This window comes from Eutrigla gurnardus, assembly GCF_963514095.1.
Source record: "Eutrigla gurnardus genome assembly, chromosome: 15".
NCBI lineage: Eukaryota > Metazoa > Chordata > Actinopteri > Perciformes > Triglidae > Eutrigla > Eutrigla gurnardus.
Window position 1 is genome coordinate 9215950 of NC_139938.1, and position 18696 is coordinate 9234645.

At 41.7% G+C, this 18696-nt stretch overlaps 1 protein-coding gene across 1 annotated transcript in view; it reads right to left on the minus strand.

Moving 5' to 3' along the window:
• The window catches only part of jam3b (junctional adhesion molecule 3b), a 44053-nt gene extending 34378 nt beyond the window's left edge, over positions 1 to 9675 (minus strand). The window contains exon 1 of the mRNA XM_084029155.1: positions 9553 to 9675. Within this exon, the coding sequence (XP_083885281.1) occupies positions 9553 to 9640 (88 nt within the window). The 5' untranslated portion in view covers positions 9641 to 9675. The remainder of the gene's footprint in view (positions 1 to 9552) is intronic.
• Positions 9676 to 18696: the final 9021 nt, after the last annotated feature.

The following is an 18696-nucleotide window of genomic DNA, read 5'->3' on the forward strand; positions in this document are numbered from 1 at the left end:
AGGTGACAAGGACCCAAACCCCCTCGCGGAATATATATATATATATATATATATATATATATATATATATATATATATATATATATATATATACACACACATATATATATATATTGCATATGCTTCAATGTTATTCCTCTGCCTCACTGAAGGGGGCTGGCGAGAGCCTGGAAAATGGACTTCCCTTCCAGTGAAGGTATAAATAATGGGAGACCAATGCCAGGGCTAAAAGATTTGCTTCAAACGACGGAACATAAAATAACTCGATCGACTCCTCACATTGAAAGACAAACTGCTTTGAAAATATTTGGAACCTCAAGAATAGATTTGACTCTGGACGAACGGAATAAATATTAGCAAGGGGAGGTAGGGGGCTTCTCACCCCTCATTCGCTAACATTACATCGATATCAGAGTAAGCCTTTGCTCCGTTGATTTTCCATTATTTATTTTAGGTTTTTTTTTTTAATGTGAAGGTATGGTAGGTACATTTAACGTTGTTTTCTCGCTTAGATTTTTCAAAGGTTCCTGAGAAATAGACACTGTACTATCCGATAACACCGTTATTGTAACCAGCAAAAATGGTTGTGATTTGCGATGCGTATGTCAGCGAACTGTCTGACATTAGCACGTTAGCCTACGTTAGAAAGCCTGATGGTACAGACACACCAACTCCGGCAGCAGACGGCAAGTCAACGGATCCCATTCATTGTCTATGTAGAGCAGGAGCTTCGCATGATGGATACGGCACGTCGAATTGACTGCCCTGTCGCTGTACGTGAATTTGCATAAAGTTCGATGGATTGAACTTTATGCAAATGCCGTCCGTCCAACGCAATGCCGCCGGCTCCAGAAACTTCGTTCAAACTATCAAACTAGGCAGTGTTGATCAAATATGAATCCAGATTCTGTTACTGCACTACACATTTCCCGCCTCAAATGTTTTCAGAAACATGCTATAGCGTGTAGTTTAACTGTAAAATGAGATCGTTTGTGGCCCGGCCGCCATGTTGGAAACGGCAGAGCGAAACTCTAGTCCCGCCCACTTCGCAGGACGTCTATCCAATTGATCCAACTTGAACACAGAACTGCCCACTCGCCGGTGCGTTCGACGGTCCGTTGCGTCGCTGCCGGAGTTGGTGTGTCTGTACCATGACGTTTTTGAAGCGTACCAACGTCACTCCTGTCTAGTACGGCATCAAGGCAGCTACAGACCCGAAGATGACATGATTACACGGGTTGGCCAAACGAACAAGCTTGGAATAAATATTTATGACAGCTTGCGTTCGCCGATTACTTGGACGCCCCCCCCCCGAAATATTTTTATTGCAGATCTCCATGAATCACACAAATGACCTTTTTCGGAACAAAAACGGCGAATTTCGCCGAAAGGTGACAAGTTTGCATCCCTGTAAGTGATGTGAAGATATGACATGGTTAGTTTTGGTTTATTGGATTATTATTTATTTTCTCTCTGAAGTTGAACATTCCACAAATACTGTAGAACAGTATACAACTGAATTTCAAGGAAATGGGCGAAATGGGCGACGCACTAGCCAAAAAGTGAATGGATGCGGTGGCGTGACTTTTTGGCTGCTTGTATGAAGACTGTTAGATGGATCCATATCAAGTAAAAATGTAAAGGCTTATCACTGATAGCGACTCATTTGATGGCGATGCTGGATCCAGATGGTTTAAGGGCCCAGCCCAACTGTAAAGTCTGCATTGTGCTGCTGCTTCAGATGTTCCACAGACTGGTGGAGAGACCTGGAACATGCTTTCCACATTTAGCATTAGATAGCAGGGAACGCTGCTCTGCTTCTGGTTGCACTTTAAATATCCAAAATCTCTCCACACTAGTGAATTCCTCAGAGCGTCCTCGTCTTTTCAACAGTCTTTTGAGCTATGTCTTCATCGTTTCAACCATGTCCTCCTCTTTTCAGTGGTGTCTCCGTATTTTCAACCATGTCTTCGTATTTTCAACCATGCCCTAGTCTTTTCAACCATGTCCTCATCTTTTCAACCATGTCTTCATATTTTCAACCATGCCCTAATCTTTTCGACCATGTCCTTGTATTTTCAACCATGCCCTAGTCTTTTCAACCATGTCCTCGTCTTTTCAACCGTGTCTTCGTATTTTCAACCATGCCCTAGTCTTTTCAACCATGTCCTCATCTTTTCAACCATGTCCTTGTCTTTTCAACCATGTCTTCGTATTTTCAACCATGTCTTTGTATTTTCAACCATGCCCTAGTCTTTTCAACCATGCCCTCATCTTTTCAACCATGCCCTCATCTTTTCAACCATGTCCTCGTCTTTTCAACCATGTCTTCGTATTTTCAACCATGCCCTAGTCTTTTCAACCATGTCCTCATCTTTTCAACCATGTCTTTGTATTTTCAACCATGCCCTAATCTTTTCGACCATGTCCTTGTATTTTCAACCATGCCCTAGTCTTTTCAACCATGTCCTCGTCTTTTCAACCATGTCCTCGTATTTTCAACCATGTCCTCATCTTTTCAACCATGTCTTCATATTTTCAACCATGCCCTACTCTTTTCAACCATGTCCATGTATTTTCAACCATGTCCTCATCAACCGTGCCCTAATCTTTTCGACCATGTCCTTATATTTTCAACCATGCCCTAGTCTTTTCAACCATGTCCTCGTCTTTTCAATCATGTCTTCGTATTTTCAACCATGCCCTAGTCTTTTCGACCATGTCCTCATCTTTTCAACCATGTCTTCGTATGTCCTCATCTTTTCGACCATGTCTTCATATTTCAACCATGTCTTCGTATGCCCTAGTCTTTTCAACCATGTCCTCATCTTTTCAACCATGTCTTCATATTTCAACCATGCCCTAATCTTTTCAACCATGTCCTTGTATTTTCAACCATGTCCTCATCAACCATGTCCTCATCTTTTCAATCATGTCCTCGTATTTTCAACCATGCCCTAGTCTTTTCAACCATGTCCTCGTCTTTTCAACCATGTCTTCGTATTTTTAACCATGCGCTAGCCTTTTCAACCATGTCATCTTTTCAACCATGCCCTAATCTTTTCAACCATGTCCTTGTATTTTCAACCATGTCCTCAACAACCATGTCCTCATCTTTTCAACCATGTCCTCGTCCTTTGAGCCTTGGCCCGTGGCTGTTGGGATGTCTTCTTCACACCATTAAATATTTTCTGACGTCAAGTTCTCTCTCACTGATGTGCAGTATTAGTGAACAGTAGCATAAGTGCTGCTGCCGGCTGCCTCCACTCGGCTCTGTGTGCATCTACCTAACTTGACATGGCCGTTTTCTTGCCGTGTTTACGCCCTGTTAACTCATTTATGATTAATTTGTCTCAATCTCTGAGTTAACCATTTTTACTCTTTATTAAACCAAATTACTTTTACTTTAGCTATCTTACGGATTTATTACTGCACTTATTTAGGAAGTAATTTATTTGAATCAAATTGGTCTGTAATAAAAGGATATCGTTTTTGAATCGAATCGTAACCTGCGTATCTAGATGCATATTCGAACCGTTTATCACAAAGAGATGTGCAACCCTAGCATGGAGCTATTCTCTTTCATCATTGGCTGTCCGTGTTGTCTGTCAAAACATGGAGGGAATGACTTCTGTCGACGTTCCATCAACGGAGTCTGACATTTCTATGGAGGAATAGTTATATTGCGGTAATTATTGTTATGGTTTTATCGCCCAGCCTTAGGTAGGACCAACATCTCTCGCATGGTAGCCTTATTGACATTTGAAGCAAGCAGATGCCACTGCAGTGTTTGTCTTTCAACATCAGCATCTGCTGTAGCTCACTGCGAGCAAATGAAATCATAAAAGTAGGAACAATGCTGAATACTTCTCTGTGTCAAGTTAAAATGGATTTTGTCTCAGGAGATGTATTGTCACGCCAAGATTGTTTTCTGAACGCCTTCAACTAGCAACACTGCTGAGCTTCTTCTTCACAACGCCCCTTTTCTGCTCCAACTTCAGCCAACTCATCAACAGGGGTCCCTTTTATCTCTTAAGAAAAACAGGTGGTTGTGATTGTTAGTCAGTGCACATATGATGCCTCCATGTGTTTTCTATTTGGAATGCTGCATTTGCTAAGTCAGGTTTGGGAGGGACGCAGCAGATATTTCTGGTTATGTCTGGAACGCTGCTCAAAACACCAACACCCACTGCTGCTCAGCTGTTTCACGTCATTCCACAGTAAGAGCCATGTGCCACTTTGACTTTATCCCATGGAGGGACTGTTGTTGAACAGATATGGATATCTGTGGCTGACTGCAGTCACTTAAAAAAATATATATGACAAGAGCTGTGATTTATTCTGTGAACGTGATTACACTAGGTTTGTAACGATATGAGATCAGGGTCTCAGAAAAGATCCAACATTATTAGGGTCCAAGAACCGACATAATTATTATTCAAGGAAAAGTACCGCCTTTTTGAGGGCCTTAACATGCTCAAACTCAACAGTTGACATGGGCAGTCGGACTGGAAACATTTTATATTTTATGGGTTGTTGATATCTAATTGCGTTCGGAAGATATTGGCCAAGGAACTTCAATGGGGGAGTGGCTCTGCACCACAAAAGAACTCACTCCATAACCATTGAGCTAATCATCATGAAACGTGCCAGATATGGCAACAACAGACCTGTATGATGAAGTTATTATACGTTTGCGTTTGGGGCTGTGGCGGAGCGCTTGAAAAGCATTTTTCACAAAACAGGAAGTTGTTCTAACTCGAATGTACATGCTCCAGATGTAGCCATTTGTGATTGTGGTTTTTAAATTCCGTACTAATTCCACAAATTTGCCACTTCGTCTAAACAGAGAATGAGCATGACGAGCAGACACACACACACACACAAGTTGACAGAAGACAGTAGAGGAGCAGAATGGCTTGTTGACCAGCGCCGCTCCGGTGTGAACAGCTCAGCTCCTGCTAGCATAACAATTGATATAGTGTGGCATTTTGGACTTCCATGTCCAGTGTGAACCCTGCTTAAAAACGGAACACAGTGAAAAACATGAAAAATAACGTCAGCTTTGAGCTTTTAAAAAAATGTCCGCTGATGATTAGCAATTAATATTAACTGCCATTTTGTATCAATAGTGTCAAGAAGCAAGCATACACAGTATGATAACTAAGGCTAAGTTTAATCCCGTGGTGTAATGTGATATACATATACCATTACAACCCTAAATGACACAACCCTCAGTTAGGCAATAAGCCCATGGGAAGTGCAGAATTCCTTCATGAGGCTTCATCTGAGCTGAGACCAAAATGACGTCTATGATGAATGTGTTATGCCACTGACACCTCTCACTCAGGGCCGTCTGGAGAGAAGCGAACAAATGCCTCAGCAGCAAGCGACTCCTTTCTGTTCGTCTGTCCCCTGCTTTACTCTGCCGTTTACTGTGTCTGTAGTAAAATGTCAGACTGTATGTGACTTGCCCACAGGGCCCCACATGCCATTCAGAGAGGGCTCCAAACATTTGCTCAAGCTTTGGGTGGGTTAGGAAACATCTGACAACATGCAGCTCCTAGGGGAGCCAGTATTGCAGTTATCTTGGGGCGTGCTGACTCCTGCTATGCCAAACGGCTATGCCACCCATCCAAAACAATGAGAGAGGTGCCGATACTTGGCTCTAATATAGACAAATGTATTATGAGTGTGCTGGGTAATGTCACCCAATGAGCACTGTTATGTGTGGGTTATCGGACGTTCAAAACTCTCCAAGTGATGGAATGACTTATTGGCAGAGGAGGAGGCTCAACATAAATGTAGCAGACAGCTTTCTCCCTTATCTTATCTCTTCAGATAAAGAAAGGGCTCCAATAGGATGAGACTGACAGCCCTGTGTGATAGTAAAGACGTCAAAAAGATGTTCACATCCTTTCCTTTAAGTCATTTCCAGGTATTACTTGTTAATGTTTAGGGTCTTACAATAATATTTTGTTTGAGATCACAGTAACATTTTCTGTTGTCGAACCTCATCATTTCAGAAATGCAACAATGACGTCCGATATGTATATTAGGGCTGGGACAATTCAGCGATGTAATCGACTACATAAATACGTCGACACGAATCATTTTTGTCAACACTAGGGTTGGGGGAAAAAATCGATTCTTAGATGCATCACGATGAGGACGTGGACGATTCTGAATCAATTCACAAATGTCAAAAATGTATTATTTTTATTCCGTATTGTTAGATTGTTCGATTGTTAAATCAAAGCCATTCCAGTAGTTATCAGACAAAAACGTTTATTCAACGTTATTCTTGTAAAAAGCCGACACAGAACACCAACCAACAATATAATGTACAACAACACGTAACAATAAAGGCTAAAATAACAAGCCATTTAGTTTTTATTTTCAGCATGGAGAAGATGATGAGCGCCGCGCTCTTCTCAAGTCCTCTGCAGCCTATTCTACACAGCAGCTGTCTTGCCTTTATGTGGTCTTACACTCAACTGTGTAAGGCAGTTACAGTTTCAGTGGCAGTTTGTTCAAAAAACTGCCACACAATGCTGTGCTTGCTTTTCGCCGCCATCGCGTCCCCGAGTCAACTCGAAGTCACGAGACACTGGCTGTGGCCGCAGGTTTTTTTCAACATATTGTGCCCCATCATGTATGCGGATAACTGCACTCGGGGGAACATTTAATTGTATAGTTAGTTAATGTTATTATCTCAAGCTTTCAGGCAACATTATCACCCATAAAAATACTATAGGCGTATTGGTGAGAAATAAACGAGGAGGAGGAAAATGACGTGTAAACGGTTATTGATTTTTCTAAACGGTTATGATTTATTATCCATGTACCCGTTAACACGTGTAGACATTGACACCCCTAATAAATACGGCAGCGACCTTGTTGTTTGTTCCACTGACAGTCTCTGGTTTTACTCCTAGTTTGTTTGGTCTCTGTATGAAACGTAAGATACTATCTCACGGTGCCTAGAGACCACAGACCGCCACGCTGTGACGTGTTGAAATGCAAGCTGCATTGATTATTGCATAGAAAGTCATAATTGTGACAAGGAAAAACTTTTTCTCTAATAAAAAATTAGAGAAGGAAATTGATCTGTTTTTCCTTAATGATGATGATGAGTAGGGGTGATTTGCAAACTCTGAGAGTAGCAAACTCAGATTTGAGACTCTGAGCAAACTTAAATGTATATATATATATATATATATATATATATATATATATATTTAAAATCACGCATGGAAATGTACATCAAAAATCGAGATGACTCGATAATCGGTTTACAATCGAATCGTTGACCTCTGAATCGGAATTGAATCGTGAGGTGCCAAGAGATTCCCACCCCTAGTCAACACGTTGTCCCAAACAACTAGTTATTAAATATTACTAATTAACTCTTGTCCCACACTCCCGTCCAGTGGTGGCGGTAAGTTTCGTGCTGTTTTAGTTTTTAAGTAATAGGAACAGACAATCGTAGACGCAAGTCGTGAGTGGTGCACTAACAAGCTGTCATTAAATCCACACCAACCCCGTTCCGTAACCGTCAGCAGCAGCTCTTGCGGGGCTGAGTGACAGCGGCCGGCGACTGCGGCCCGGGACAGCCCCTCTTCTCCCCTCTGTGATAGACTCACCATGTCTGAGCAGCAAGGACGTTTTTAAAGTCTCTGTGTTCCATTCTCAGGATTTTTGTGGGACTGTGACTGTGGGGAATATAATTAATTGTAATGACTTTGAAATCTATTGCTTGGTGAGGTGTGTTGAGAACATTGATTGTAGTACAACAACAGCTTTCAGCCCCACTGCTATTGCTTATTAAAGCAAAGAGAATAAGCCAATTGATAAGTGATAGATCACAGAAGGTTCTTATATTTGTAGTTCTTTTTGATGCACATATTTCTAGTAAACACTGCATCAGCAGCGGATTTTGGATACAGCACACAGTGGCATTTTTATTATAAAAGTACCGGTCCCGCTGCGGTGCTGCTTACACCACGAGTTTGAAGCCCAAGCCGACCCAGAATCCCGCTGTGTCCTACAGTCATCAACAGTATTTTCGGTCATAAATCATCTCGATAGCGGGGGAGATCCGTGTAGAACACAGAGATAATGAGATGGACAGCGTATCGATTAAAGCCTATGTCATGTCCACATTGCGTACCCGTGCATGTGCTCGTGCCAGGGCTGAGGATGCATACTGTTCTTAAGTACGTTAGATATGCGGTATACGGTATGATCACACTAGTCAAACAATCGGGACTTTAGGCTCAATCGTGCGTGGCACGGTTGGTGTAGTGTTAGTGTGCCCTAAATGACAGCAGGACTTCAGTTCAGACCATTACATCAAAGGTGTCTGTATCAGCAATGCAATGATACATCATTTACCTTAACTTTTCAACCTGAATCTACTATATGTATTTAAATAAGACAGTAGTTAGTTCATTGTTTGGGCTCAGCCTAGAGTAAAATAGTAAAGAGTAGATTTATTTTTAAAAATCGCCAAAGTTACATAGCACAGCAACAAGTGGCTTATGGTTTCTTTATAATAAATACTATATATATATATATATATATATATATATACACACACACACACTCACACATTCACACATACATACATACTAGGCTACATACATATATAAACCAGTGAAGTTACATAGACATTGAAATAAGTTCAGTTAAACGCGTCTCATGTATTCAGCGCTGTGATTCTTACAGGTGTGTGTTTACCGAATCCAGCTACCGGACCGACAGACGGTCTTTAAGGTAGGCTGCTGGTTTCTGTTCCCCAGCTCCGCTCCGGGGGGGTTGGTAGGGGGCTTAGAGGACGCTCTCTGGGCGGCCGACTGACTCCTCCCGCGGAGAGCCTGCCGCAGGAAAATCCGTTATCTCGCATCACTACCTCCACCGTCTCTGCTATCACCGCGGCTCCACACCGCACGTTAAATACTTAACGGCGGACAAGGAGCCAAGAAACCACCTTAATTCATATTTCATAGACAGACACCAAGTCTCTGCCCCCGCTAGAAAGGTGGAAACTTTTCCAGAGTGTGGGGGGCGAACGGGACTGCCGTCGCTAGTTGAACCGATGGAAGAGCTTAATGTTCCGCTCCGTTACTTCTGCTATTGCTAACGAGCTACATCCAGATACGTGTTTTTTTGTGTGACACACAGCCGCGCTGCTCCGTTTCAACAGCGGGACTTGGACGGATTTGAGAACAATATGAGCATATAAGCATCGCTTATCAGCATCGCTCGCTCCGGACGGGGGCCAGTCACGCTGACTGGACGTTAAGTTGTTTAAAAAATGGCGACTACATTTCCATTTGGTTAACATAATTAATAAGTATGTACTTGACGTAGGGAGACTGGTCCCGCTGTCAGCCTTGCTGGAGTTGGACGTTAGTTGCGTCCAGACCGGATTACTTCTGAGCCACAAGCTAGTTTTCTGGTTCAAATCTCGACCAAACACATGCAGAAGTTAGCATCGGAGGGTCGCGGTCCCCGGAGAGCCACCGGGTGAATAATGTTTGTACTTACAATGAGTTGAGAGCAGAGTGAGGAGGAAAGCCAGGCGTGTTTTCGCCATCTTGGAGTCGATGCAATGCTGCTCCAGCTGGCCGTACATGCGCAAAGTAGCCGAACAGCTTTGGTGTGGATGGAGAGACATAGGCAGAGAGTGGGAGGAGGGAGAAAGAGGGAGGGAGGGAGGGAGGAAAGAGGGGGAGTTGAGCGTTATATTAGGTTTCCATAGCTACCGAAAGCATCGGCCACACAGGCAAGAATGTATAGATGACACGACGTGGGGGGCTTTTACTACTGTATGGTGGCAGCAGGCTTCCAGAGGGACGAGCAGCAAAGAAAACAGTCTCCCTTTTCATTATTCACATTTAGGGGGCAGAAAAAGAACCACGCCCCCACAGCAGGCTACTTACATTACGAATATTACGTTTTCTCCCATTTAATTTCATTTTGAGAATACAGCCTTTAAACATTGAGCTGAAATGAAAAATGCCCTTTAACCCTTTTAGACAACATCATTGTTCATATTGTGCACCTAACAATAAATGCTGAAAAGATTACACAAAATCAATTTCTTCTTAATTTTTATATCAAAATCCAATATTTCCTCTTCTTGGAAAAGAAAATGTGACACTTCCTTACATCAGCTGATACCAACCAATTTCAACCCATCATATCATGACATCCAGCCGTCAATCTGCAACATTTAGTGGCACAGTGCTAGAGAGCTTATGTTATGTAAGGTTTCAGGAAATACTTCAGGACAGAATTAGATTTTATTAAAATGTTATTTCAGCTCAACTTTAAAGATATGGTTTGTAAAATGTTATTCATTTTGAAGACACTACAAGAAAAACTAGTTTTCTGAAAACCTTGTGTCTAAATATAGAAATGAAGCGCTATCTAATGCTAACTTTAGGAGAAATCTATCGAAAAGTAATCAAATAAACAGCCAAATTAAAGCCAAGTGTTTTAGATGATTTATTTCAATTAGTCTGAAAGAAGACAAACATTTCGGGTTATGGGGGGAAAACTCTGTTGTTTGTGCTTATGCACCAAACAGCAGTAAGGAGTATTCGGCATTCTTGGAGACCCTGAACGGATTCCTGCATGGGTTTGGTCCTGCATTTGGTTCAATAATGTAATGGATAAAATGGTATGTAGTTACATATTTCCATGTAGATACAACTACGGAGCCATAGAGAGGACCCCATGGTCCAGAAAGAACCCCCAATCCGAAGGCTTTTGGAGGAAGTGAAGCACTTGGTTAACAAGTTGAGGAAGTCATCTGTTGCCACAGAGCAGCTACCACAGAAGTGTGCTCTGGTTCTGATTAAAGACTGTCCCACCAGGTGGTCAAGTTGCTTTGCTATGATGTTGCAATGTCTTGAAGTCAAGGAGCACCTCACAGCTGTGGCTGAGTCTATGGGTTGGGACAGCCTGCAGCCCAGTGAGTGGCAGAAAATCAAGATGCCGAAAAACCTTTCCATTTGCGGAGCACACTAAGTCTTGAAAGTGACACTCAATCCCTTTCCTTTGTTGTGCCAGCACTCCTGGATCTCAAAAACCACCTGTCAGAGTTCTCACTTGCACAGAGGCTCCAGAGTTAACCCCCACAAAAAAAGGCCTAGATTTAAGTTTTTCAGTGCCAATCTTTCATCGAGGCCCAAAACAGCCAAGACAACAAACATTAGGCAGGAGATTTCTAAATATAAAGAGGAGCTGTCCCTGTCTATTAGTGCTGAGGTTGAGGAATCCGGCATTGAGTATTGGTAAATTCAGTGTTGTTCCACTGTGTTTCCAAACCTCGGGCCTTGGACCTCCTGGTGATGCAAGGCTCTCAGGCATTTATAGAGAGGGTCTTCCTCTCTTGTGGCCGCAGGAACAGGGCTAGAACCATTTTGGAAAGAAGTCCTTTCCTCAAAGTAAACAAGCCTAAGTAGAAATGGCTGGCATGAACGCAAGAAGCATGAATGTACCACACACACACACACACACACACAGAATTTTGATAAGCAACCTATCATAACCTTAACCTTTCATATATTCAGGTAAGTTCAGGCCAACACAGTGTTGAGATACTCTATCTGTGTGCCGGGCACCAGTGAAAAGAATATCTGATGTCAAAAATACAGCCATAGAGTAATGTGTACTGGACAATTGTTTTCTTTTGTTGTTTGTGACAACCAGTCTTAAAATAACACATCCAGGAGGTTACAGTTTATGTAGTTGCTGTTGAGACTGCCGGTTATTTGGTTCAGTAGTTGGCATAATTCTGTACTGGGGGGTTTGATCCCCGGCTCCTCCTAGCTGAGTGCCTGGTGTCCCTGAGCAAGACACCTCACCCCAATTGCTCCTGACGAGCTGGCTGTCGTCCTGCGTGGTTGACTCCACCGTCGGTGTGTGAATGTGTGAGTGAATGGGTGAATGACAGTCATTCCTGTAAAGCGCTTTGGAGAAAAGCGCTATATAAATGAGGCCATTTACCATTTACCAGTACTGTTTTTGCTTTTCTGTCAATACATTCACTGTATGCAGCCAGTGCTTCCCATCCCATTATATCTCCCTAAGGTCCAAACCATTTTTAGTGTTGTTATCTATTAAAACTTTTTGTGATGCAAAATCTGACTTCAGTTTACAAGGAATACAAGTCAGATGCATGCATTTTACTTGAATGTATTCATTTTTTCTGCCATGTGATGCTATTTCATTTATTTATTGTATTTAAATGTATGTGTGTGTACTTCTAAGATATTTGGTTGGTAAAATAAATATGTTGTAAATTCAAATCAGAGCGTCTTCTGTGTCTGGATGTATTCTTGAGTCTATAGGGTAACAATAATATAATAATAAGATAACCTTGTTTGAACTGAAATGTGAAATGTGTTTGGCTAAATACAATCTTTGATTAAAACTAGACTAAAATGTCATCAGTTTTGGTCAACTAAAAATAGACAAAAATAGTCATGGACAATTCTGACTAAAATAAGAATAAAATGCTCAGACTTGTAGTTGACTGAAACTTCACCAGACTAAAAAGAGTATGAACGTGACTTAAAGTAATAAAAACTAAAATGATAGCTTGACACAAAGACTAGACTAAAGCTAAAAGTAAAACAGGCTGCCAAAAACAACACTAGTCGGCAAGGTGCTTCTGGAAAACCGTCCAACATCTCAGAAGGGGGAAACGGGGAACCATCCAAGCTGTATAAAATAAGAATGGGACTAGGGCTGCAGCTATCGAATCATTTTGTAATCGAGTAATCTACCGATTATTCCACCAATGCTGGTGAGCGTGTTCTCGCTGACAATCTGCAGTACAGCACACATCACCCCTGTGCATCTCTGCACACCTGTTGTTGACTATCTCCACACCTGGACAATCAGGACGTTATTCTGTTACATCATCATTCAGCCTCAGTCGCCACCAGTACCCAAGCAACCTGCGCCCCCTCCTGGCCTGGACCTGCCATTTATTAAATACTCATCCAATCCGTTAGGACCTCCTCATAAAACATACAGGTCATACCATAGACCAAATGACATTGGGATTTCTAACTTGATAACTGTGCCTATTTTGTGTAATAGTTCAGTTGTCAAGACCCACCCTGCTGTTATGAGCCCTGACATCAGCATTTTTAAACTAAATTCTCCACAGTCTCTCAAATCAAGAAATGGTTTAGGTTTTCTTCATTTAAATATAAGCAGTTTGCTCCAGCAAAATAAATTAGATCATGTAAAGATTTTAATGTCTTAGGCAGACCCAGATATCATAGTTCTGACTGAATCCTGGCTAAAGAAGAGCATAGATGACTCTACTGTGTCAATAAATGATTAAAATGTATTCAGAATAGACAGAAACACAAGGGGTGGAGAGTGGCTGTCTATGTAAAATCCTGTTATTCTGTAACATTATTACATGCTGTCTCTGTTCCAAATTGCTTTGAATTCATGGCACTAGAATTATCTTTATCATCAAATGACTGTATTGTTGTAATTGGTATACAGGCCCCCTTCAGCTGTAACTAGCTCCCTAAATGATCTGGCACATGTGCTTTCTACATATGTAAATAGACATTACTGGGCCTACAAAATCAACTTTGATCAACTTAGTAAATAAAATAAATAAAATATGTGCATCTGGAGTCCTTGACTTGGGTGTGAGCAACCACTGTCCTATTTGTGTTCGTGACACACACAGGTTTTTTTCTCTGGCTTTCTGCCCCTGTAATTGCAGAGTGTATAACTCACATTTTTAATCTTTCTATGTCTTCCTGTATTATTCCAAGAGTCTGGAAATCTGCGCTGACTGACCCTAATAACTATAGGCCAATAATCTATGTTGGAACATGTTGGAATCTATTGTTAATTGCCAACTGAAGGATTTTCTTTGAAATAACTCTATTTTGTCTGTGCACCTATCTGGTTTTAGAGCTAACCATAGCACTATCTCTACCATCAGTCTGGTTACCAATAATATTGTCTCTGCCTTAGATAATAAGAAACACTGTGCTGCCCTGTTTATTGCTCTTAGTAAAGCCTTTGATACAGTTGACCATTCTTTATTGCTGGATAAATTGGCTAGCATATGCCTTACTGGAAATGCTTGTAACTGGTTCCGTAATTACCTATCTGATCAATTTCAATGTGTGAAACTAGGTAATGTCCAATCTGGTTTCTTACCCATAACCAAAGGTGTTCCACAAGGATTGATTTTAGCCCTGGTGCTATTCACCATTTATATTAATCTATTTTTTTCCACTTTTTTTACGGCATGTGATGTGAAGCACTTTGAGTCTGCCTTGTGTATGATAGGTGCTATACAAATAAAGCTGCCTTGCCTTGCCTTATGATATTGTGTCTCATGTCAATAGTAGTCAAATTAATTTATATGCTGATGATACCATCCTGTACTGTGTTGCTGACTCTGCGAAATCAGCTATTGAGAAACTGCAATTGTCCTTTAATACTCTTGAATACTTTTGTTTCACTCAAACTAGTCCTTAATCAGACTAAAAGTAAATTAATGTTGTTCCCAAGGGCTAGAAAATTGGACCACAACGGTCTATGCATTTCCACTATAAATGGGTCTATTACTAAAAAGGTCTCTGAATATAAATATTTAGGCATCTGGCTTGATGGAAGACTCTCTTTTAAATCTCATATCGATAAACTTGTTTGCAAATTACATCAAAAAATTGGATTTTTATACAGAAAGAGAACCTCTTCTCAATGGTATGTAGAAAGAGGGTTATTGAAGCAGTGTTTTTATCAGTGCTGGACTATGGGGATGTACTTCACAAGCATGCATCTGTTTCCACCCTAAAACCCCTGGACTCAGTCTATCATTCAGCTCTCAGATTCATTATAGGTGACTGCTTTAAAACTTATCACTGCAGCCTGTATGAAAAGGTTGGTTGGCCTTCTCTTTTAATGAGATGCGAGAAACACTGTTTTTTATTTATTTTCAAAGGTTTCATTGGGAAACACCTACCCTACATGTCAGCGATGCTTGACTGGAACACAGAGACCTGTTGTACCCGGTCCAGTGAGCTGCTCCTACTAAAGGTTCCCTAAACTCACTCCAGCCTGGGAATGACTGCCTTTTCATATAGTGTATCTTGACCATCGCTAAAAATGCTTCTGAGGGGGTATTTGGTAAATGGTCCTCATTTATATAGCGCTTTTATCCAAAGCACTTTACAGTAATGACTGACATTCACACACCGATGGTGGAGTCAACCAGCAGGGCAACAGCCAGCTCGTCAGGAGCAATTAGGGTGAGGTGTCTTGCTCAGGGACACCAGGCACTCAGCTAGGAGGAGCCGGGGATCGAACCGGCAATCTTGCAGTTGTCAGCCAACCTGCTCTACCTCCTGAGCTAATCCCCCCCAGTATTTGGCGCGAATGGTACATTTTGTATATCTCGTAAATTACCCCACTAATAATGCATGGAATGTTACCAAACTTCTGCAGCAGTACACATAGGGTCTGTACTCACAAAACGAGGCATTTGGAAGTTTGTAAGTACACCAGGAGTTTATTTAAATGAACACTTGCCTGATAGCTTCTATCCTCTGCTGCTAACGCTACCACTGCGTTGACGCCACTTCCGTGATTACCATGATAATACAAGCATTTATAAAAATGTGTTGACCTCATAATACCCAGATAATGATCTGGAGTTGATCGTCTCGCACGTGAGGGTGAGGTAGACCTTGCAGAAGAACAGGATGTCTCTGATCCGGAGTCCAACAAAGAAACTCCGATCCAGGTCAGGCCTGCCAATTGCAGGCTCTGGCCCCATCCTTCCTGCCCTGTGCATAATATTTAAGAAAAAGGAGAAACTACTCAACAAAGCAGGCAAACGACAAAGGGATCCTCTGTCAAAGGCTGAAACATTAACAGCAGGTAAACAAATCTAAAATTCAACCCATCCCCCCACCCCACACACACACTGTGGATGAATGACTGAAATTAATGTTTGCGCGTGTGTGTGTGTGTGTGTGTGTGTGTGTGTGAGTGAGAGAGAGAGAGAGAGAGAGAGATTGTATGTTTGTGTGTGCTGGACACACTGTTTTTTGTTCATCTTCACATTCAATTATGTGTGAGAGCTATATTGACAAACTATTTGAGTTATCCTTTTTGTTTCGTTAAGGCCAATTGCAGAAAGCTGCCAAGTTGAAGGAAGACCAAAGCATTCTTATACATATAAAAGACAAAGACTGTGTGGCTCTGGAGGTGCAGTACCACAAAGGCTGTTACAACCAGTAGGCTACGCCAGGTTTTCACCACAACGTCTTGATGCTTCAAACTACAGGTAACTGCAATGCAATTTTGTCATATTATTTCTCATGTGCAAGGTAAGCTTTTCACAAAATGTGTGTGATAGGCCTGTTTGGAGAAACAGTTTTTAATTCTTGTTGTTTGCACAAGGAGGCAACAAGGAGAACAGCTGATGCGTAGCGTGTAGTGTACTGATGTGTAGTGTGTGTGTGTGTGTGTGGGTGTGTGTGTGTAGTGTGGTTTGTGATGTTCTGTGCCTTGGGCATCTTTGGTGTTAAATGTGCTGTATGTCAGATAGGTTCTAGCCTATAATGTCTTGTGCCACCTCCACCAGTCTCTGCTTTTGATGGTACGCCTGTGACTCTTAATTGTCACTGTTTAGTTATGTTGTAGACAGGATATGTTGAAGATGAGGCTGACTCGTGATTTCCCTCAGCTGGTGTTTCACATCCCCACCAAGCGCAACATCTACGAGCTATTTTTGTAGAGCCTCTGTCAACAGATACACCCATGGACATGCTACCTTATCCATCAGGTGCGGAAACCACACAGTCTCGTGAGTTGAGCCAGACAGACAGCGAGACTGGAAAAGGTCCTGTCCTGTAATGAGGTCCTGTCTCAAAAAAAATATAAGTGCTCCATCACCTGCTGGATATGGTTGGCAAATAGAGGATGGGAAAAGAAAGTGCCTGTGAGGCAGAGAGATGTTCATGTTTTTCTGCAGGACTGTGTTGCACAGACTCATGTCGCTGTACAAATTGTGCCAATAAAAAAGAAAAAGAGGAAAGGGAAGATGACAACTGTCCTGACACTGACAGTGAGGACTAGAAGTGTCCTTATTTCAACACTGACATCAAAAGGTTTCGGGTGTACACTCCATCCAAATAAACAATAAATTAAACAGTTCTAGATTGAGTATTTAATCATGCTATCTGTGCCGGTGTGTAGTAGCTCTGGGCTGTTCTGTTACCCCTAATTCTATTTTTGTACAGTTTTTTATTTCATATTTAGCTCTGGACTGTTCTGTTATCCCTACTTCTATTTTTGTACAGTTTTTTATTTTATATTTAGCTCTGGGCTGTTCTGTTATCCCTCAGTCTATTTTTGTACTTTTTTACATTTTGTATTTTTAATAAAGTTTTTCGTTTTTATGGTTGATCAGTGTTGTTTTCGTTTGTGGATGAATGAATGAATAGTCAGTGGTATAAGTACAATTACTGTCTTTTATTGATCTAGATGACTTAACATAAAAAGTTCACCTTATCGTATATTTGCCTTATTGTTTTTCTTGAACGCGGTTATGTATACAGCACTATTTAGAATCCATTTGGCCAACTTTAGAGGATTTTCAGGTGTTTTCCTCTTTATTGGTCTTCATCTTGCCATTCTGTGGACAAAAAGCAGCTATCTTATTGGTGTAGAACGATCATGTGTCAAACCGTGCCACCACATGCGGCCAAGATATTATTACGCTCTGAAGAAACTAGTTCTGAATAAAACATAGACGCACGAATAATCGACTGGAATTTCAGTGACAAACTTCTTTTTTGTAGCTTAGCATGACTCTTTTTTGGCAGAAGATAAAAATTACATGGACTGCATCGCTAAATCCAAAACCCTTTTTTATTCCAGCTTAATTACTGCAAACCAAGCAAACTCCAAATGACTGTTCAAATCACCCTACTCAATAATATCACCAAACCCCATGAATCTCTCCCCACTCATTTATACACAACCTCATTCTGCAACTCCATTGTGTCCTTTTTCACTACAAAAATCTACAATATTCACCAGCACCTTGGCTCCATCCCTCATCTCAGCATCCCATCTCACTTTCACCCCCCCCCCCCCCCCCTCAGACATTCTCCTCCTTCCGGCTCCCCACTTCCTCAGAAGTCATGGAACTCATCATGAAATCCAAGCTATCCACCTGTCAACTGGACCCCCTTCCCACACAACTTGTTAAAGCCTCCCTCCCCTCCTTGGTCCCCCTCATCTCTGCCATTATCCACTCCTCTCTCACCACGGGAACTGTCCTTATATCCTATATCCTCCTAAGTCCTTCAAATCCACCCCTTCCCCCCGTTACTACAGGTGTGCCCCAGGGCTCCATCCTTGGGCCCCTCCTCTTCATCATCTACCTCCTTCCCCTTGGCAATATCTTCCACAAATTCAATATTAGTTTTCACTGTTATGCGGATGAAACGCCGTTCTATCTCACCACTAAACCCTCATCCACTCTCCCACCCACTGCTCTCACTGATTGCATCTCTGAAATAAAAACCTGGTTCACCTTGAACTTTCTTAAATTAAACAGTGACAAAACTGAGCTACTTCTCATCGGTACCAAATCCATTTTATCCAAAACCAACAGCT